The sequence below is a fragment of the Nasonia vitripennis genome (assembly GCF_009193385.2).
Source record: "Nasonia vitripennis strain AsymCx chromosome 5 unlocalized genomic scaffold, Nvit_psr_1.1 chr5_random0002, whole genome shotgun sequence".
Classification (NCBI taxonomy): domain Eukaryota; kingdom Metazoa; phylum Arthropoda; class Insecta; order Hymenoptera; family Pteromalidae; genus Nasonia; species Nasonia vitripennis.
The window spans coordinates 2,928,539-2,950,262 of NW_022279652.1; the positions used below are offsets into that span (position 1 = coordinate 2,928,539).

General features: G+C 33.8%; 2 protein-coding genes across 5 annotated transcripts in view; both read right to left on the reverse strand.

Annotated features, from left to right (window-relative positions):
• Positions 1 to 633: 633 nt before the first annotated feature.
• Spase18-21 (signal peptidase 18 kDa subunit) overlaps positions 634 to 21,724 on the reverse strand; it is an 86,476-nt gene continuing 65,385 nt past the window's right edge. The window contains 2 exon segments of one of the 2 annotated variants that reach the window (NM_001159924.1): positions 634 to 1,032; positions 10,168 to 10,317. In NM_001159924.1, coding sequence (NP_001153396.1) covers positions 798 to 1,032; positions 10,168 to 10,317 — 385 coding nt within the window. In that variant the 3' untranslated portion in view covers positions 634 to 797. 2 annotated transcript variants of the gene reach the window in all.
• On the reverse strand, positions 14,174 to 20,829 carry LOC116417801. 3 transcript variants are annotated; one of them, XM_031932858.1, is made up of 5 exons: positions 20,541 to 20,829; positions 19,415 to 19,540; positions 18,731 to 19,290; positions 18,609 to 18,664; positions 14,174 to 14,637 (listed from the first exon to the last, which is right to left on the reverse strand). In XM_031932858.1, the coding sequence occupies exons 2-5, from the start codon at positions 19,515 to 19,517 to the stop codon at positions 14,613 to 14,615; spliced, it is 744 nt and encodes a 247-aa protein (XP_031788718.1). In that variant the 5' UTR covers positions 19,518 to 19,540; positions 20,541 to 20,829; the 3' UTR covers positions 14,174 to 14,612. The 3 variants fall into 3 exon arrangements, with proteins under 3 accessions (XP_031788718.1, XP_031788717.1, XP_031788719.1); XM_031932859.1 differs by having other exon boundaries at positions 14,187 to 14,637; positions 18,609 to 18,835; positions 19,028 to 19,290; XM_031932857.1 differs by having other exon boundaries at positions 14,178 to 14,637; positions 18,609 to 19,290.

Genomic DNA, 21,724 nt, shown 5'->3' on the forward strand with positions numbered 1-21,724 from the left:
AATTTTATTTGCATTGTTATAGTTGCAGGTGAGGGCGCCCGGTAGCGACTCCAAGAACGTGTCACGTGTGAATACTCACACGTATATAGCGTTGCTAGTTATAATGCAATCGATGCATAAGTCGCCAAATACGCGCATAGCAACAGCTCGGACTCACCCCGAAGCCCGTTTCTTTGGATTCAGCATAACCTCCCTTTCACGATTTCGGACGACCGCGCGGTAGGAATCACACCACCCGGGGAGTCTATAAAAGAGGGTGCATGCGGGCGCTTCCTCTCGATTCCGCCACTCACGATCCAGCACTAGACAGGTAGTTTTGACTCGGAGACGACAGATAGGATCGTAATACTTAGAACGCACATTCTCCGAGGTCACTTTAACACGCGTTCTCTCTTTCATACAATCAGTCCATTGTGAATTACGATTAATAAACAGACACATTCACCGATAATCTCGCGTGTTCATTCATTAACCCGGTATTTTCGCAGCAACCGTGAGCTTAACACCTCTCGGAGAACAAAACCATCGATCCTCACACATAACAGTATACAACAGAAAGTCAAGATGATTTTTAATCTAGCAAAAGATAACGAATCAAAACTACTGGAACATAACTAATGCTCACATATTTGAAAGAATCTAGGTTTATTTACATTTCTATTTATACATCTTTTCCTTAAAATATATGTAAAAAATAAAATATTTAGAATCATGTTTTTATGTTCTGAAGTCAATATTTTACAAATCATACTTAATGAATAAATGAATATCGAGAAATATTTTCATGTTCTTTTCTTTTACTCCCTGTGTATTAAAACATATAATCCAAGACATGCGAGAATGGCATATTTAAATTTAGGGTATTCATTCATATATATTGTGACCATGCCGACATAGGGCAAGAATCCTCGAGCTCTTCCAACGACATCATCATTAGTTAACCATAATTGACCAGGTGCGTAGAGTCCTCTATCATCAACTGAATTATTGTCACCTTTGGTTAAAAACTTTACTGTACTATTATATCCTTCCCTGAAAAGTACAATTATTGATTATTATCAATGATCAATCACTTTATTGTACAATTTAATTCTACATGGGCATTTGTGCTAGCTTAAAATCAATTCAGATTATTTTTGGCATTTTGATGTTATATGCAATTTATAATGATATACCCGGCTGAAAATAATCATAGAAAGTCATATAAGAGTCCTATGATAATTATATGGCAGTCATATGAGAATAATATGAGCCGCATATGATACTTCCGGCCGAAATCTCATACGAGAATCATATGATTTTCATATAAAATATCGCAAATTCTCATAAAAATAAATAATCATACTACGTACTCTATCGCTCTCTGATATTTATTAAATGTCTTTCTTCATACTGGTAATTTGTAAGTTGGTTAAAGAATTTATCTTTACATGAATATTACAATGGAAAAAATCCAGTCTTGTGGAAATCGAATCTGGAACCTCAAGATTATGAAGCAATATATTCTAGTCCATCTTGTTACGATTACAATAAGAATTCCGCGATAATTAATAAGATAACCCGCAAAGATAAATATGATAACCAGATATTTATACAGAAGAAGATACCCCGCGTGAATCGCGCGCGTCTCAAGGCTCAAGCAACAACCAGCGAATACATTCAATCAATCACTTTACTACGTACTAACTCTCACTATTTTGTCGAACGCGAATTCCGTAAACGCAAGAACGACTTATTATTCCAAAATGACCGGCTACCTTCCGCCTTGTGCGTCCAGGTGCCGACGCCGGATATTATGCTATGATTCTAACTAGATTCCTATTTGTACGCGATGAGATAATCCATGATTTACACAACGAACAAGGTAGGCCTTTCTTCTTTTTATTTATTCCAGAAATAGTACAGAGTATAACTAAATAATAGAAACACTCAGTACCTTTCAGAGGTAAACGTGTTACCTAAAATATAATAATACTTATAATCTAGAAAACTTTTTTTTACGCTATATATCGCAAACAAAAAACATCAATCGTATGCTTAAATATTGTGCGTTTAACAATAAATTCAGTTCGCTGCTAATATTTTATTTCGCACTCAATAACAACAAATTTCAATCAAAAACATTTGGATTGATAATAATTCCTATGTTATGTTATGGCATAAAAATAGTCAACAATTCATTTTAATCAACTTTTTAAATAAATTCTTATCAGATGGTTTGGATCCAGTACTTTTAGACTGTTTGGTAGCGCATTATAGGTAATGATTGCTTTGTTAAGACTTCTTTTATCACTGACTCTTTTATAACTCTTTGGTATAATTAAACTCTTTTTCCTAGTAACACTGTAGAAGAACTGTGTTTGGAGGTTGATATAATGAAGCCTTAGTGCCTCGAATATAAAAAGTTGTTCTAGGTTTAGAGGGCTATCATGTACATTAATTGAAACTATTTTTATTAATTAATTTATTCACCGCCAGCTAGTTTTCTATCACTAGTAGCAATTTATTCATGTTACTTTGCGCCTCTAACCAAATCTTGCCCGTGGCTATTATAGCAGTATCGTCAGCATAAGACAGGATAGAGTACAGGGGGTTCTCCTTCAAGTTATTATTAATATATATTATAAATAGCAGTGGCCCTAGGATAGTACCCTGAGAAACACCTGTGTTTATTAACAAATTATCACTTTTACTTTCTTCGATTTCAACTGTCTGATCTCTATTATCAAGATAACTTGAAAGAAGATCTAAAGTCTGACCCCTAATTCCTATACAACAAAGTTTTTTCATGACAAATTTTCTAAACATGTAACGATAAATTCGCAGCTATTCTAATTTTTGCAGCGATTCGGGTAGACGTAAATTAAAGAGTAAAAGACGTAAATTAAAGACGTAAATTAAATTTGAGATGAGTTTATTTTAAACTCATCTCAAATTTCCAAAGCAAAATCCTAAACTTAGAAATTGAGGATTTCTGCATACACATCAATTTTTTAGAACTTGAATCCGAAAAATTAAAAGAATAATTACAAGAAATAACACCACATAACGTCATTCAGCATATTTTCAAAAACAAGATTTGAATAATACCGATCACCGCGACAAACTTAACAAAATTCATGATAAAAAATTTTCCAAACATGTAACGACAAATACGAACACCGAATCGAATTGCGATAAATGGTTCAAAAATCTCACCGACATAGAGATACCAACCGCTGTACAATTTGTAACGTCACTAGGACGAAAATTCAATCCAAAAAGTGAACTTGATAACACAAAAACAACCAAATGTATAAAAAACATAGAAAAATTGATTACTCACAATAACTTACCGGATAAAACCGCCAATGACATACGAAATATACTGATAAAAACAATCACACAACACACACACAAAACTAAATAGAAGAAACAATGTTTTAAAAAGATACAAGACACTAAAGATTTTATTAAAAACGTCATGTTTACTTTAGTCGACAAAGGAAATGTGACCGTTGCGATGCTAATATCCGATTGCATCGAAAAAATGGAAATACAATTTCTCAGATAAAAATTCATATACTGAAATAGCGAAAAATCCAGAACAAAGTTAAAAACATTCATGAACAATTGGAACACTAACGGTTTTTTCGGGAATGTCTCAACTCAGTTCGTGTCAACGTTCACATCATGTTTCTTTTTATAACAATAATAATATTTACAATATATTATAAATACACAAATTATAATTTGATATGTATTATAGTATTATATTACATTTTTAATATTAGAATCAATTTTAGAAATCAAAAGCGAATCAATTCTAACGATACTTTTGATGCATGCGCACTACATGAGCCTATCATATAGACGCATTCTTGGCTTCACTTAATCTGGTCATGACTTTTTTATATAGGGAATAAATATTTCTAGTTTGGAACTTTTCCTTAAGCGTTAAGCATTCTATAACTTTTTTTTCATATCTATAGACTTATTGCCTATGTTATACACTGTTATTTTTGGAACTATTTTACGGAGCGATTTGGACTGGTTAATCACCTCAGCACAAGATACCCTAGGTGATACGCTATCATACTGTGAGTTTGAAGTTTTTCCTTCAATAGATTGTTTTTTTCTCCCAGTTCTTCGATTAGCTGCTTGAATAGTAGATTTTCAGCTTTTAGTATGTTAAACTTCTCAGTAATATTCAGTAGATCTTGTGCTGCACTTTTTACTTCCATTAAGAGTTCTTTCCTTACTTCTTCGGATTGCTTTAACTCTATTTGTGCAATTAACACTTTTGCTGGCACACATATGCTGTCGTTCTAAATTTTTAAATATATGTCCTTGTAGCTATATTCTGGGCAGACAATGAAGTTGTTACTCACTTGCCTGTAATTTTAATCCCTCTGCGCTAAGCAGCTCGGATGATACGCTGTATCGCAGATAATACAAACGATTGTTGTTTCTTTCGTTTTATTGTGACAATTGAAATCGCTGGGACACTTGTCGGGAGGCAACCGCACACCTGCTATGTTAGATCTATAAGTTGATTGACTGAAACACAAAGATAAAGAAAGAGGCAGCAATCTATAGGTAATCGATGCGCACGTGAGATAACCCGAACCGTTCGCGAAACCGAAACGCGGGACTGCCTTCCTTTCACGAGACAAATTCAACCGGAGAAAATAAAAGATACACTGACCTTTACAAAGATAATTCTCTCTAATTAGAGACGGATGTGTCAGCACCAATCATCAGCCCTCTGAATAATTGCGTGCATTCACTATTTAATCAAGCTGGTGTATTTTTTTATCAAAAACCTGTATCACCACCAAATAACTCCTACACACGCAGATCGTACATCGAGACGTTATTAGATTTCGGACCAGCGGCTAAAAACTCGCACTTGAGTAGTGTCTTGTGGGAATGAGAGAGTGTGCATGAGAGTAATTGTGTCATTTATTTTTCCAAGTAAACGACGAGAGACGGAGCAGCGGCCGCGGTGGACGAATAATAAAAGTTTATTTCTAGAAAAAATTGAGTCACAAGCCCTAAAAATAATGATTTAATGAAGTTAATTTTTTTTATTTATGTTTATTCGCCATTGAAATCTCCTTCAACTCTTCAAACTATGTCCGTATGAATAACGAACCAACTATTTTCTTTAATTAATATGCACTATATATTCAGTATGGTACTCGATCTAGAAAAAAAATCGAACTTCTAACAAAAAAGATAGACTTTCAGCCGAAATAGCATTTTAAGTTGTCATTTTACATCTGCCACAGGAATTATTCGTTTTTTTTTTGAACTTCAGAGTATGAATTGAATTTTCAATAAAGTTTTTTATAATTTTTACATAATTATGAACGCTTATTATTGTAAACTTTGAAAAATACAAAAATCGATTCTCGATTTGTATGTATCATGTTTGGAAAATAATGGATAATGTTAAACGTGTGTTCTGAAGAAAAAGGAATTTTTTATCAGGAAGCAGGTAAGAGTGCGTTTAACATTTATATTACACGACAAATTGTTAAGTTTCAAAAAAACGTTGTATTATAAAAAAAAAAAAAACGCTGCCAATTCTTTGGCACGTAGCTTCTTCCAACTAAATTTATAGTTTCAATTGATAAAATATTGTTTAAATATAAAATATCTTAATGCTTTTTTAAAATATTTTTAATCTTAATTATTTTACTGAAGAAGCGATTTTCTTAGCAAGAGACTATGATAATCAGAAAGATTCGTTCAACATTTTCAAAGTAGTGGTAGTGGAAGAGCGTTGTTAACCAAAGTTCAGAAAACATTCTGAACTTTAGTTAACAAGTTATAAGGTTTAACGAAAATAGTAATTTTCAATTGCACAGGGTATACAGGGTGAGAGCAATATTTTTTACATATATGGGGAATTCTACGGGAAAAATGCCATTTTCTGGTTGGAGAAACCGAAAAAAGCAAATGTTGGAGCACGCGCCCGCAATTTTTTTTTCTTTTGACCAAATCCATCATTTTCAACAAATTTTTTTTTTTAAATTAAAGCTCTTTTAGCGTTCTTTCGCTCTACCGTAATACATTTTCTGTTTCTGCTCTGATGCATTAGGTAGGTACACGCCGTTGAACAATGGCTATTTTTCGACGAATTTGTAGGGCCTAGAAAACAGTGTCGCAAGGCACTTTTTCGGTGTTAGAACGTGGTTTTGCATTGTTCTAAACATGCACAATAAGAAAAAAAAATTTGCGGGCGCGTGCTCCAACATTTGTTTTTTTCGGTTTCTCCATCCAGAAAATGGCATTTTTCCCTTGGAATTCCCCATATATCTTAATATCTTATTTTATAAAATAATAGTACATTGTGCAACAAGGGAAAAAAATAAGCTATGTCAAGTGTGAGCGAGGTGTTCTAAAAACACCTCGCTTGAGTCTGACATAGCTTTTATTCCCGTGTTGCACACCGTGCTTTTCCCAACAAGAGCATGAAAGAGACTTTTTTTATGCGTGAAAGTTGGGTAGGAGATCGTGTATTTCAAGTCATGCACAACAAATTTGGGAAATTTAAATAATTAAAAAATTAGAGATAATTTGAGAGATTTAAAAAACGGGTATTATCAGAGGGGAGAAAAACATTTTCTCCCCGCTACTTATCAAGCAAGGAAAATAGTATATTGTGCAACTAGGGGGGAAATTGGCTTTTTATAGCGAGGGTGATGTTTTGAGCACGAGTGGGAGTCGATTTTTATAGCGAGGGTGATGTGTTGAGCACGAGTGGGAGAGAAAAATCAATCTCTAAAAAAATTAACTTTTAAAAAAGTGAAAGGTTAGGCGAGTTTGATATATTCCGCAACAAAATTACAGATAGAAAAGAACTGAGATCTATCAATCAAAGTCAAGTTTATTATATTTAATCGCAATGAAGTGAAGAACAACTCTCAAGATAATTACTACGTAACTTGCCATGCCAGTTTCATTGCACTTATGGTGTTTGTATGACGCTGTAATACATAAAAAGAAAATTTTAGTTGTTCACCAATAAACAAAATGAAACGAGCATGGCAAGTTACGTAGTAATTATCTTGAGAGTTGTTCCTCACTTCATTGCGATTAAATATAATAAACTTGACTTTGATTGATAGATCTCAGTTCTTTTCTATCTGTAATTTCGTTGCGGAATATATCAAACTCGCCTAACCTTTCACTTTTTTAAAAGTTAATTTTTTTAGAGATTGATTTTTCTTCACTTTTATTAAAAATAGGTAAAGGAAAAATAAGTAAATTGATAATACCCAAAAATTAGATAAGTAATGACGTTTGCTCAAAAGTGTATAATGATATAAATTCTGATAATACTAATAAAATAAAGAAAGTAATTTAAGCTTCTCACAGTGACGATAATGGTATTCTTCATAATAAAGTATTAAATTTATTAAAAGGTGAAATGCAAACTTATTACAGTATAGATTGTTGTACACATAGGTGTTGATCAGACTGACGAAAACATTCATTTAAATTATTCAACAGACGTATTGAATGATATCAAAGAAGGTCTTCCACTTCACGAATTAAAATTAAAAGTTAATGCTATAATAATGTTAATAAGAAATTTGAGTATAACTGATAGTTTATGTAACGGTACACAATTAAAGGTTTTAAGACTATTTAAATACAATGTAGGAGCAGAAATAATTACAGGAAAAAATATCGGATATAAAGCATTTATCCCTAGAATCACATTAAATACTGGAGATTTATTATCTTTACCATTTATCGTTTACAGAAAAATATACAATTATTTTAGCATTTACAATGACAATTAATGAATCTCAAGGACAAAGTTTCGATACTATTGGAGGATATACATTTAAAAAAGCCATTTTTTTAATAATATAATAATTATACATTGGTTTATCTGGATGTAAAAATTTAAATAACATTTATATTCAAAATGATTTAGATAATTATTTAGAAATAGACCATATTGTATGGAATTAAATTTTCAAATAATTTGTTCAACAGTTTAATAATCATTTAATATTCGATATGAATTTAATCAACATATAATTTTTATATTTTCAACGACTAAATTTCGAAAGTGGGTTAGGCCTACGAGGGATAGTACTTCTTTGTAGGTGATGTACGCCTATGTATAACGATGGAAAAATTAATAATTTATAATGAAAAATTATTATCAATATAGAGCAACAAATAAAATTCTAACTTTTTATTGTATTACATACGTAAATCTTTTTCATAAGCTTTATCGCAAAAACCTATTACATTTATTTATCTTTTATTAATGTGAACAAACGCTATTAAATATAATAAACACAAATATAGGTGTAAAAGCATATTTTTTATAAAATATATAAGACTTGTTTTCTATTTCTTTCACACCAAAGGATAGGTGCGTCTTGTTTTCCTTAGTTTTTCAATAAGCTTTATTATGTAAATTCAGTAAAATAATAGGGTTACTTTTTAAAATAAATCATCTGATAATCCTCCATTGAATTAAAACGTGCCTGGTAGTCTCCAGCTGTAAGTTTACTTCATCCCCAAAACTATCCCTCCTTAGGTGTTGGGGTAAACCAAAAGTTGGCCGGAAGTAGACCGGAAGTCGATCGGAAGTGATCTGGTTGTGAACCGGAAGTAATAGAGAAAAAAATACAAAATGTCCCAGAAGTGACCATAAATAACCGGGAATGAAACGGAAATATACCAAAAATGAAAAGGAAGTGACCAGAATGATGTATATTTGCGGAAGTACTCTAAAGGGGTGAATCGGAAATTAACCAATAAATTAAAAAATTTTAAAAAGTATCATTCACAAACTGCAAATAATGTTGGAGGCTTTCTTTTATATATATATATATATATATATATCAAAATATTTCAAATTATGTACAAATTATCTAATACCAAAAATCACATCAATTGAACTCATTTTCAAAAATGCACATTTGAATAAATATTTATCGCAGTTTACAGTTAAACAAACTTCAACGTTAATGTGACAGTGAAATTTAAATAATAAGTATGGGCTGTATAAAGAACAAATCAAGTATCTGTTGATCTATTATCTGTGTATTTTATAATATATTATCTATTGATCTATTATTAAAAAGGTATTATAAAATACTATACAGTTTTAATCAAATTTTCGTTTTAATGAAGTTTTTTCGCTATTTTAATTTGATAAATCATTTTTATCCACATCCATCAGTATGATTCTTTCAAAACGATGCATACAATTATTAGGTGTTTTATCAGCTAAACTTATTATTTTATTATTTATATTATTTTTTGATTGATTTTCATCAGTTACTTTTTCTTTGTGTTGGCATCTAAAAGTATTAACGAATGATTGCTGTATATAATACCTCAAGTTCCTCAATATTAATTTTACCAAAATTTAATTTAAATTCAGCCATATTTATATTGTAAGTAACGTTTCTTAAATTGTAATTTTAGCAATTGTTTCAAAATAAATTTTATTTTTATAATCTTTTGATATTGGAAAAAATGATAAAGTTAATGTATCATACTTTCTAATAAATGTTTTCGCATTTAAGCAATATATGATGAAATAATAATACATAGATTATAGATACGTAAGGCCAATGGAAGCTGCATGGCGTATTCAAGAATCACCAAATTGTGCTTGTTCTCATAGTATAGTTAAATTAGCTATTTATTTAAAGCATCAACAAAAAATAATTTTTTATGAAAACACCATTGATATAGATTCTCTCGATCACGAGACAACTTTAACAGAATGGTTTAAACTAAATAAAATTGATGATTATGCCAGAAATTTTTGATATTGTGATATACCATAACATTATGTTTTTACGAAAAGAGGGGGCAATGGAGAGAAGGTGATGAGGAAGAGCGAGGAGGGGGTAGGGAGGAGGCTGGAAAAGGAAGGGGCTATGGGGAGTACAATAACGTATTTCTAGAACAAATTTCACGTGAAAATGGGGAGGAGCCAATGGGGAGGGGCGGGGACGGGGCATATGTTTACGATCATATAATATAGGAAGATATATATTTTTTTTCCTATAGCACACACACTTATTAGTTCTGCTTGTAAATGCTTCCCTAGTGCTCTATTAAATTAAACTGAAATTTCAATACAGAATCATCAAAAAATTGTAAAAAGAGAACAAAATACTTAAAATAACTTACTTTTCATGCAACTTCATGACTCGGTGAACAATTGGTATATCACGACCTTCAACTTTGAAAACAACTATTTCGCCTACCCTTACAGGTTCATTTTCATAGTTGGTTAAGAACAGTAAGTCACCTCGGTGGAATGCTGGCTCCATACTTCCGCTATAAAAAATGATCTTTTAATTTATAATCATTACAAATAATAAGTAATTATCTATAATTAAAGTTTTTTGCAAAAAAGAATAATGCAGTATAAGTCAAAATGTAAGCTTATTATTATCGCTGTCACTAGCATTCTGACTCGAAGGGTCAAGCCTGGCTTTAATTATGTAAGAAAAACACAAAATATTTGATTGACTAGCATTTAGTGCAATTTAAAAAATTTCTTTTTAACTAAACATCTTTATTAAATCCGACATTTTTGCAAGAAGAATCGTACACGTATAAAATTATTTTCTTAAAATAATCAACCAAAATTGTTTAAACACTTGAAAAAGTAACAAATTTTATGTTAATATGCAGACAACATTTTTAAATAATATTTTTTTGTAAAACCCCATACTCATCTGGAAACTATATGTGTTTGAAGCATATCTATTAGTATAAAAGTGCTCTTCGAAGCCCAAATCTTAAGTAAGTCTGCGGTAGCTGAAAATGAAAATTCTGAATTTTGGCCTTCGAAGAAATGTCATACCTGATAATATGGCACATATAAACATGGTTTCATGTGTCTTACATTATACCTGAATATATTTAATAGTTTAATTCATTATTAAACAATCTAGGAAAAATTTAAACAAAGAATTGAATTTCATTGTTTAACAATTTAAGGTGTATCCGTTCCCTTAACTAGGTTTTGTGACATATCACTGGATAAACCATATATTTTAGACACTTGCCACGGTTTACTGGAGGATACAGACCATCTCTGTTTGAAAGACTTTTTACACATGTCCCTACTCAATTAAATATATTGAATTTGTTGTCAAAGAGATTGTTTCTGAATTGTTAGATAAACATAATTTGAAAATACTAGCAATAAGTTACCTTATGTCAGTACAGACATGCATAAAAGTAAATTAGGCTTACGCAGAGCAAACAATGACCTAGTTCCTTTAGAAAGCATTGGCAAGTGATTATGATCCCCGATTTGTGCAGTGATACGCCATACTCTACTGAAAACAGCAGATGACAATCAGCTGAATATTAGCTGATAATCAACTAATAATCTGCTGATAATCATCAAAAAATGTTTAACCTTCATTATATTTTTTCGGAGTTTTTTTAAATTAATAAAATTTATAAAATTCACATAATAAAGGCCAATACGATTTTACCATCCACATGATAACTCCGAAACACTGGCTGTGAGCTACAAAATTTCTTTTTTTAATAATTTGATTAGAACAAAAATTTGTTTAAATATTAATAAATAAACATTTGGTAGCTCACACCCAGTGTTTCGGAGTTATCATGTGGATGGTAAAATCGTATTGGCCTTCATTATGTGAATTTTATAAATTTTATTAATTTAAAACAATTTAGAAAAAATATACTGGAGGTTAAATTTTTTTTGATGATTATCACCTGATAAACGCTGATTATCATTAGTATTTTATTTCATAGAAACGCATATTTGTTTGATTTAAATTTTTAATTATAGATAATTTGACACTTTTTAAATATTGTAAAACTATATTCTGAAACTTATTAAGGAGACGAATATATCTTTAATTCTCAAAAAATTATCCAGATATTAAAACTATAATTGTTTTGTATTATTCTAATATTGATGTTCGCTCGAAAGTTTATACCATCAGAGCCGACTAATATACAATATTAAATTATTATTTTTGTACAAATAAAGAAAAGTTGAGATCTGAGCTTGCCATTTTGGCGTTATCTGGTTTTCCAAGTTCATAATTTTTTATGAATTACAGCGACAGATTGTATAATTCGTATCTCATTTGTATTATCTTTCTTGTGCAATAGCATCGACTTAAGGGTAACGATTTCAGACCCGACTCACAGATCGCCGAAGCGAACACGCCTCTTGATTGAAGCCCATAAATTCAATATAGGCACAACAAAGTTCTAGTTAAAAAATTCAAATAAAAAATGATATATACAAAACGCTAAATAATTTTCAATTCCCAATTATCGAAAAATTTTGCAGACTGCGTTGATTGTATGTATAAGTAGCAGGCAAATTTTTAAATAACTATTGTCTGCACAGCCTTTCCAACGTTTCGTCTCGTGGGCCCACGTGACGATTTGGTAGACAAACCGAAACCCGAGACTCCGAATTGACATCGTGAGCACACGAAGCAACCCGGAACACCCGAGCGACATCGAGCCTCTTCTACGTGAGCACACGTGGGCGACACCCGGTGCCACCGTAAAATCCTAACCTACTTTCCGACACATTGCTGCCACCCTCTGCCACTGTGATCCCACAGGGTTAACAATAGTTCCGCCAGCGATTCGCCCGGTAGTGCGCTCACGTCCTGGTGAAACAAAGGTAAATTCCTGACCAACAAAGCCAGCCTTACGCCGACATCTCACGACTCGCTTTATCTCTGCGTGCACACAGGATAAAGAGAAGAACGAGACGAGCGACGAAGATTTGTGAAGCCGTGCGCTCACGACTCCACAAATCCGAGGGATAACCTCAAAACACCGTGACACTATCCCGGCCGTTACTGTGCGAACACAGAGCGGTCGAGATCGTTGTTACACGACACATTCAGATCGGCGTAGCCGTGCGCACACGACTCCACCGTACCGAATGAATTCCTAACCTCAAAATCCGCTACCGACCAATCATACCGCCACCGAACCGATACACCGCAGCCGCGAACACCGAATCATTCTTGTAACGAAATCGCGTATATATTCTTGTAAATTGTCAACCGCGTTAGTTTAAACAATTCTATTTGTAAAGGCAAAGTATTTTTAACAAGACGCATAATTTATTTCTGTTTCAGCCGGGATTTAACAACTGATTCCAAATTGCTAGTCTTTAATTAAGAAATATATTTTGTTATTTTTGAGAATATAAAAACAGACTCTTTTTTGCTCCTTTCCCCTATCCTGATCCTGGAACCGACTGACTATCCAGTCTCTTGGGGAAAGTTAAACCGTTACAATACATACTGTCGCGCATGTGCAGACGTCATTGATAAACAACAGAAAAGTATTTATATAAGTACAACCTTCGCAGCCTTCCGAGCATTTGGTCTGCTTCTGATACTAAAATATTTCGAGTAAAAAACTATATTAGAAAATTAAAAAAAATTTTATCGATTAAAATATCTATGTTTTACCGATCTTACCGCTTCCAAAGATCAGAGCGGACTGAGCACTAAAACTAATTTTCACGATATTTATCAAGTGGTGCGCTAACGCCATAAAAGCGAGTTTGAAAAGCATTCGAACCTGCGAATCATCTTGGGATTCTTCAGTCCAAATAACGTTAAGACCATAAAGTTAGCCACACACGGCTAAATGTTTACAGGACAAACACAAAGTATATATTAACAGATTATCACCAAATACATTAAATGTAAACATAACTTTTAAAAAAGTACAATCACAAAATAATATTTATGATTGTGGAATATTTGCTATAGCTTTTGCTGTTTCTATTGTTTTTAATTTATGCCCTTGCAATTTACAATTTGACATTTCTCAAATGCGTTCGCATTTATTGATAATATATGAAACACGTAGCATTATGATGTTTGTAATTTTACAACATTTTTCTTGCGTAATTAACTGTGATTTAACAGTTATACCAATACGAAGAACCGTCAGCCATAGATTTACTTATGTTGATACAAAATTAAGTTTTAATCCCAATGAAATGATAAAATTGAAATGATAGAAAAGAATATCTAAAGACATTTAATTATTAAGCAACAAAAAATAATGGATTCATATAGTAGACGTAGAAAAACTCACATTCGTTTCATTATTCCAATGGAAATTGATGATCGAATGACAGTTTTTACTGTATTTCATCACCCTGAATAACTATATTGTTATATGATGATTGCAAAGCAGAAGAGAAAAAATTAAAGAGAAAACTACAAAGAACAGAAAAATGGCAAATAATGAATAGCAATGACTTGATGTTAGATTAATCCTAGTTGGATGGTTGGTGAGGAGAACTCGTAATTAAACAAGGCTCTAATATTCTGTTATAACTCTCTTTATTTTCTTCTTATATATATAACTCGGGCTACGGAGCTGTTGCTTCGAGAGCGGTCGGCAGGAGAGTGAGTACTTTGCAGAGCACGCGTGAATACCTAGCGCTGCCCGCATGGTGGCGCTAGATTAGCCCTGTAGTCTACTATAGACGGCAAGCGGCGCGAAGACTCGCCAACACTCCCTCCCGTCGGGGCGCTTGTCCTCCTGTACGTCTGCGTTTTTTATTCTCTGAACTTTACTCTGAATTAGTTTCTCCTTGGTTTCCTGTATCTGAAATATGTACAAAAATTCTTATTCGTCTGATATATATATATATATATATATATATATATATATAAATAAAACTCTGAAAATTATAATTAAGTGTGAATTTCTATGTTCAATATTTTATCTCTGAGGTATTTATGAGTATCATTAGGCAGAGGTTTAGTCATAATGTCTGCCACATTGTCGGTAGTAGATATCCATTTAACTCTGATTTGTCCCTTTAGGACACACTGTTTTATGTAGTCTCCGTGTGTTTCTGCCATGTGACTTTTACTACCTGTCTTTTCTCTGATTTGTAGTTTTCTCTGAATTGTTTCCAGATCATCATCAAAGTTTTTCAACTTGTGATTTCCTTCCATCTGAGTGCAGTCCCCTGCAGATTTGTTATCGCACCACAGGGTAACAGGATACATAGTTTTCCCTGTTATATCTCTGATAGCTTTATCCAACGATACAATTTCTTGGCAAGCATTGCTCATTGCCAAGTACTCAGCTTGGCAGGTAGAGAGTGATACGTAAACTTGTTTATAGCTTCTCCACATAATTGAGTCGCCATACAATTTTATTACATATCCTCCAGTTGAAGATGAATCTTCACAATCTCTAAAGCTAGCGTCTGTCATTGCTTCCATATACTCATTTTCTGCTCTGAAAATCAAACCTATTTCTGAGGTTACTCTGAGGTATCTGAAAATCCTTTTTACTTCCTTCCAGTCACTTTCAGTGGGTGACAGCTGTTTTCTTGATAGAAAGTTTACTGCAAATGCAATATCAGGTCTGGTGGCACCTGCCAGATATAGTAAGCTTCCTATAGCTTCCCTATACGGTGCATGAGTTGCTATCTGAGCTTCTTCTGAATTTATGAGTTCTCTTTTTCGAACCTGTCTTGTAACCATAGGTGTTTTCTGTGGCTTACTATCTTTCATATTGAAACGTTCAAGACATTTCTCTATGTACTCTGATTGTGACAGTTTTAATATTTTCTGATCTCTGTCTCTGGTTATTTTCATGTCTAAAAATAATTTAGGTTCTCCTAAGTCTTTCATCTGAAAGGTAGAACATAATTTTTCTTTTATCTGTTTTAGTTTCGTCTGATTGTTGCCTGCTAGAATGATGTCGTCTACATATAGCAGTAATACTACCATCTGATTTTGTAATCTCCATGTGAACAGACATGGTTCATATATGTCCTTTTCTAGTCCAAGTTCCAAAGCAACTTCTGAGAAGCGTTTGTTCCATCGCTTGGGACTTATTCTGAGGCCATACAAGGATTTTTGGAGTTTACATACTTTATTTTTCTTAATGGATGGGTCTATTTGTATACCATCTGGTATTTCCATGAATATGTCGTCTTCAAGCGTTCCATTCAGAAATGCTGTCTTGACGTCCATCTGATAAGCAGTTAAATTTAACTTATTAATGATTGCAAAAGTCGCTCTAACGATTGGCAATCTTGAGACTGGTGCGTAAGTTTCTCTGAGTTCATATTCTTTTCTATCCTTGAATCCTCTGATAACTAATCTTCCTTTGTAAGTCGTCTGACCGTCTTCTGAGATTTTCCTTTTGAATACCCATTTGGAATCAATGATGTGTGCCTTTTTGCCATCTTTGTCTAGAGAGGGTCTGTCTACTATTGTCCACACATTATTGTCTTCCATAGACTTTAACTCTTGTTTTATTGCTTCTGACCATTTATGTTTGTCGTCTGATTCAATAGCTTCTTTATGACTGACAGGATCTCTGTTCATTCGTGCTATAAAAATATGTCCAATTTCATCTTCTTCTGAGTGTGTATCTCTGGTTTCTCCAGTTGGAGTAGATACTTGGTATTTTCTACTTCGACTACTGCTTCTCTGAGATGTGTCCAAGTTCGTCTGTTTGTCTTGGCTTTTCTTTCTAGACAAGGTCGCTTTTCTGGTTCAGGTTTCTTAGCCTTTGAATCTTCTGAATTTTTGTCATCTGCTTTTCTCTTCTGATTTTTCTCTTTCTCTGATTTTGAATCTTTTGGTATATCTGGTTGTGTTTTGACAACATCTGTTGATATTTCTAGTGTCTCTGATTTTTCTCTTAGGTCAGTTTTATACACATCCCTATACACCAGTTTTTCATTAAATCTCACGTGTCTGGATGTAATGAATCTCTGAGATTCAGAGTGCCACAAAACATAACCAGTTTGAGAATATCCAAACATGATTGTACGGATTGCTCTGTCTGAAAACTTGTTCGTCGCATTCGGTATTTTGGCATAGGCCAAACATCCGAAACGTCTGATTTTGTCTAGATGCATGTTTCCATTTGGAACCATTTTCTTGATTGGTATCTCTGAATCGATTCCTTTGTGTGGAGTTCTATTATAGATATGGACCGCCACTTCCAAAGCTAGTATCCACATGCTCTTGGGTAGACCAGAGTCTATCATGAGCGCTCTGATTTTCCACTGTGTGGTTTTGTTAAACCTTTCAGCGGTTCCATTATGTTGTGGAGTGTAAGGAGGTGCGAACTCTCCTTCAATTTTCTCCTTTTCCATAACTTCTGAAAATTTACCTCCAGTAAATTCAGTGCCATTGTCCGTTCGGATGAAACACACTTTTTCTTCTTTGCCCAGTAAATTTCTTGTAGTTACCAAGAATTTTTCTAAGCAATCTCCAGCTTCACTTTTGTGTTTAGTAGAGTATGCTTTGGCAAATCTGGTGTAATCATCTATAAATCCTATTATGAATTTATTTTCCCCAGGATACGAGACTGGTTTAATTGGTCCCATTGTGTCTGTGTGTATCCTTTCTAATGGCCTTGTTGCTCTGACTCTGACTTCTGAGAACGACAGGTTTTCCATTTTTGCTAGGACGCAAACTTCGCAGTCTGTAATGGACTTGTCGAATTTTACCTTTCTGAGTTTATCTTCTGACTTTTGTAGCAATAGTAAATATTGCAGAGAAGCGTGACCTAATTTGATATGCCACAGCATTCCTTCGTTCAGCTTCTTTTCTTGTCTATCTGATTTGTTGTTCACATTGTTTTGTAGATATTTCAGCATTTCGTCTGACGAGTCGTCTATGTTTAGGATTTTCCTGTTCAGAATTTGTTCATCTAAGTTTGTATCACAAACTTCTCTCTGACTAGATGAATTTGATTCTTGTACAGTTCGTTCTTGCTGCTTCTCCCTCCCAATCTCAGTCGGATTCATCTGAGTTCCCTCTGATGCGTTAGTTTCATCTGAGTCGTTTTGATCCTCAAGATCCTTGATATCTGACTGAGATTGCTGCAAGAACTCGTCTACCGAGACTATGTTAGCCGTGCATGAATACTTATCGTAGACTTCTTGTTGCTCATCTGATTGTTCATGTTTTGCTACGTTTAAAGAAATTATCCAGTTTGGCTTTTCATACGTCCCAGCTAAATACTCTTCGTCTGAATTTTTATCGTAGATTTTAAGTATTTTATTATCCAAATAAATACTCAAACCTACGTCTGCAAAACGTCTGAGAGAGATCAGATTGTCTGAAATATTTTTGGCAGAAATTACATTTGTCAAAATTATTTTGTTATTCTCATTTGATTCTGATTTTAAAATTAAATCTCCTTTGCCGTCTATAGAGATGTTTGCAGATTTATTTTTATTTGCACTTCTGATATATTCGCCTGAACTTTTTCTGAAGTTACTTAAAATTATGCTCTTATTTACTATATGCTCTGTTGCGCCAGAGTCCGCAATAAGTACTAGTTTTGTAGGTGTTTTATTAATTATATGTGTGTTGTTACCTGTTAGCATCGCTTTGACCTTGTATCCCTTCTTCTGATTTCGGCCTGGTGTTTGTATATCGACCTTGCGTTTGAAAGATCCCCTTCTTACATTATTTCCACTACCTCTGACATTATTATAACCACCCCTTCCTCTGTTACCTCTACCTCTGAAGTTATTACTGTTGTGTTTGTGTTGTGTGTTTGTGTTGTTATATGTATAAGATTTTACATACCCATCTTTGAGATTGTCCTTATTTGGACAATTATCCCCTTTGTGTGGAGCTACAGCCTGGCAATAAAAGCAGTACCATAGATTGTATTCTTTAAGAGGACAAAAGGCTGCTCTGTGTCCCACCTTATTGCAGCGATAACACTTGTCTGTGATTATCGCCTGTTTAGCTGCAATTTTTTGCCTGTCGTCTGAAGGCTGACCGTCTGATTTGCGTCTGTCTGATTCCAGCTGTAGTATCAAAGTTTTTATGTCATCAAGGCTCATCTCTGATAGGGCAATAGATCGTCTGAGTTCATTACAAGCTCTGCTGAGGTCGCCTAATGCGCTTGTTCCGTCTGATAAGTTTGTTGAATTGATATTGTTACTAAACTCTGTCTCACTTATGTCTCTGAGTGTGGAACTGGCAGGGTGGATAATTACCTCTGAAGTTAATTTTCCTATTTGTTCTGTGAGTTTCTGTATGACGGTGTTTAGGTTGTCAATATTTTCCTTCATATCGAGTATGGCTACTGTTTGATCTCTGATTATTTCAGCATGATTGTCGAGTATATCGGAGTGTCTCTCGAGAGCATTCTCCAGATTATCCATTCTCCACTCCATTTGTGAGTCAGTAGGTTGAGACTTTCCCTCCATATCTCTTTTTGGGGGTGTACCCGGGGGTGTATACCCTTCTATATCTGAATCTGTATTATAAACAATTTCTCTGATTAGCATTCAATTTTTATTTATTATTTGAACTCTGAATTTTAGGCCTAACTTCTGATTCTGAATTAATTGTTTATATTCTGATTTAAAAACACTTTGTACCTTGGTGGATATACAAATGATCGTCCACTTGATTTTCGTTGCCTTCGTTGGCCACCTCTTTCTCATTTGATGGTAATGGGTCTGAAAGACTCCAATCAGACATAACGCTTCTGATGTTCTTTTCCTCTGAAATAAAGTTAGAATGCTCACTCTGACAGTTTTCTTTGATTTCTGCCAAGTTAGACCGCACTGCAAGTCAAACCAAGCTTGAAAATCAAGCACTATCACCGTGCCTCCCGGACGCCACACACGTGCTCCCTCCCAGTCTAAGTAAATGAACGCAATTCACTTAATAATTTGCGAGGGGGCGATCGCACACGCGTATGTCGTCCAAGAAATCACGAAAGAAAGTGTAATTATCTTTTGATAATTTTAAATTTTATAGAAATTCAAATTCACTGCACCGCCGTTTCATTGAAATTTCTATCAAGGCGTGTTTTTAAAATTTATTCGAGTGCATCTGAACACTAATAAGCCAACAAAAAAATTGAAGCTTTTTGATTTACTCGAATAACTCTGACATTCTGAATAGGAGTGAGAACGATATAACTGGAATTATTTTTCTCTGATTTTATTTATTACATATATACACCGATAGCCAATCTAATCCGTTACGTCTGATTCTGATTAGACCATATATTTTGAAACTCAAAAAGGAGAAAAAAAATTTACGAGAAAAATCCGTGCGTGTAAAATTTGTTTTGATTCCGAGAGAGAGAGAGAGAGAGAGAGAGAGAGAGAGAGAGAGAGAGAGAGAGAGAGAGAGAGAGAGAGAGAAAGAGAGCACAACAAACCGTGCGCTCGACTCTGACAGCGTCGCTAGTCGCGGCTCACCTCCCCCCGATTCCCGGAATCGGCTCGTGCAGGCTTTTGCCGGCGAGCTCTCGTGCGTTTCGTTGTCGCGCACTTTTGTCTCGTGTTAAGACTTTTGATTTTCTATAACCTTCTGATCTATTCTGTAATTATTAAGACACCGCACTGTCTTTTCCTACTATTCTTTACGCAACTCTCATTTTTCTTGTCGATGCGGTAACACAACACACTCCCGAAACCGATCAAAAATTAAACTTTCTTTTGCTATATCTGATTACTACTCTGAATACACCTTACAAAAGCTTGTACTTACGTTTTCTTCTGAAATTTGTCCTCTAGACCTCTGATACGTCTGATTTATTTTCCTCTGAACAAAGATAAAAATAAAAACTTCTGAGTCGTCTTCTTCTCGGTTCTTCCTCTATTCCAGCGAGCTGGCCCACAACCTGTTAGATTAATCCTAGTTGGATGGTTGGTGAGGAGAACTCGTAATTAAACAAGGCTCTAATATTCTGTTATAACTCTCTTCATTTTCTTCTTATATATATAACTCGGGCGACGGAGCTGTTGCTTCGAGAGCGGTCGGCAGGAGAGTGAGTACTTTGCAGAGCACGCGTGAATACCTAGCGCTGCCCGCATGGTGGCGCTAGATTAGCCCTGTAGTCTACTATAGACGGCAAGCGGCGCGAAGACTCGCCAACACTTGAAAATGGAACGAGAAAAAGAAGCACTGCGTAAAAGAAAGCTTACATTAAGAGTACAAATATTAATGACTGTAATGCGAAAAAGAAAAAATTAAAGAGAAAACAACAAAGATCAGGGAAATTGCAAAAAATAAAAAGCTATAGTAATAATCCCAATACAAAATTAGAATTGTTGAGTCAATTAGATGCCCATTAAACGAAATGATATATTAGATAAAAATATATATAATAAAGCTTCTTGTAATGAAGTTGCGATGGTATTTGTAGGAAATGATGGTTTATCTCCTGCAGAACGTGACATTGTTATATATTCAAGAAATTAAGTTCCTATTAGTATTCCGCTAATAAGTAAATACACTGGCCCTATGACATATCCACTTATATATCCAAACAAAAGATATAAATGGATGCCCAATATGAAGATTGAACAGCAATTATAATATTTCGAAATTGCAATTTTATAATTATAGACTTTCTGCAAGAAATAAATTTTCCATATGTTAATTTGCGTACAATTTCTCAACAGCTCATCAATTTCTCAATAATTGATGCATTTGTAAAAGTTGAAAGTTCAAGATTATATTTTATAAGAAAAAATTAAAATGTTTGAAGAAGCAATTTATATAAGGGTGTAATGGATTATTTACATAGAAAAAAAAAAGAATCCGAAAAAACAAAAATAGAAAAAATGTTTATTTTACCATCAAATTTTACTGAGTGCTAGATTTTTAAAAGAAAATTATATTCATTAAATGACTATCTATCTAAAATTTAGAAAAGTATGAAACTGCAG

What these genes read in the sequence shown, in the direction of transcription:
- LOC116417801 (XM_031932857.1), bottom strand. Translation starts at nt 19,517, where the DNA reads ATGTCTGATTGGAGTCTTTCAGACCCATTACCATCAAATGAGAAAGAG. An exon ending in TCATTTGTATATCCACCAAG is followed by an intron (nt 19,291 to 19,414) that starts GTACAAAGTGTT and finishes TTTATAATACAG; the next exon opens with ATTCAGATATAGAAGGGTAT. An exon ending in AAGGACAATCTCAAAGATGG is followed by an intron (nt 14,638 to 18,608) that starts GTATGTAAAATC and finishes TACATATTTCAG; the next exon opens with ATACAGGAAACCAAGGAGAA.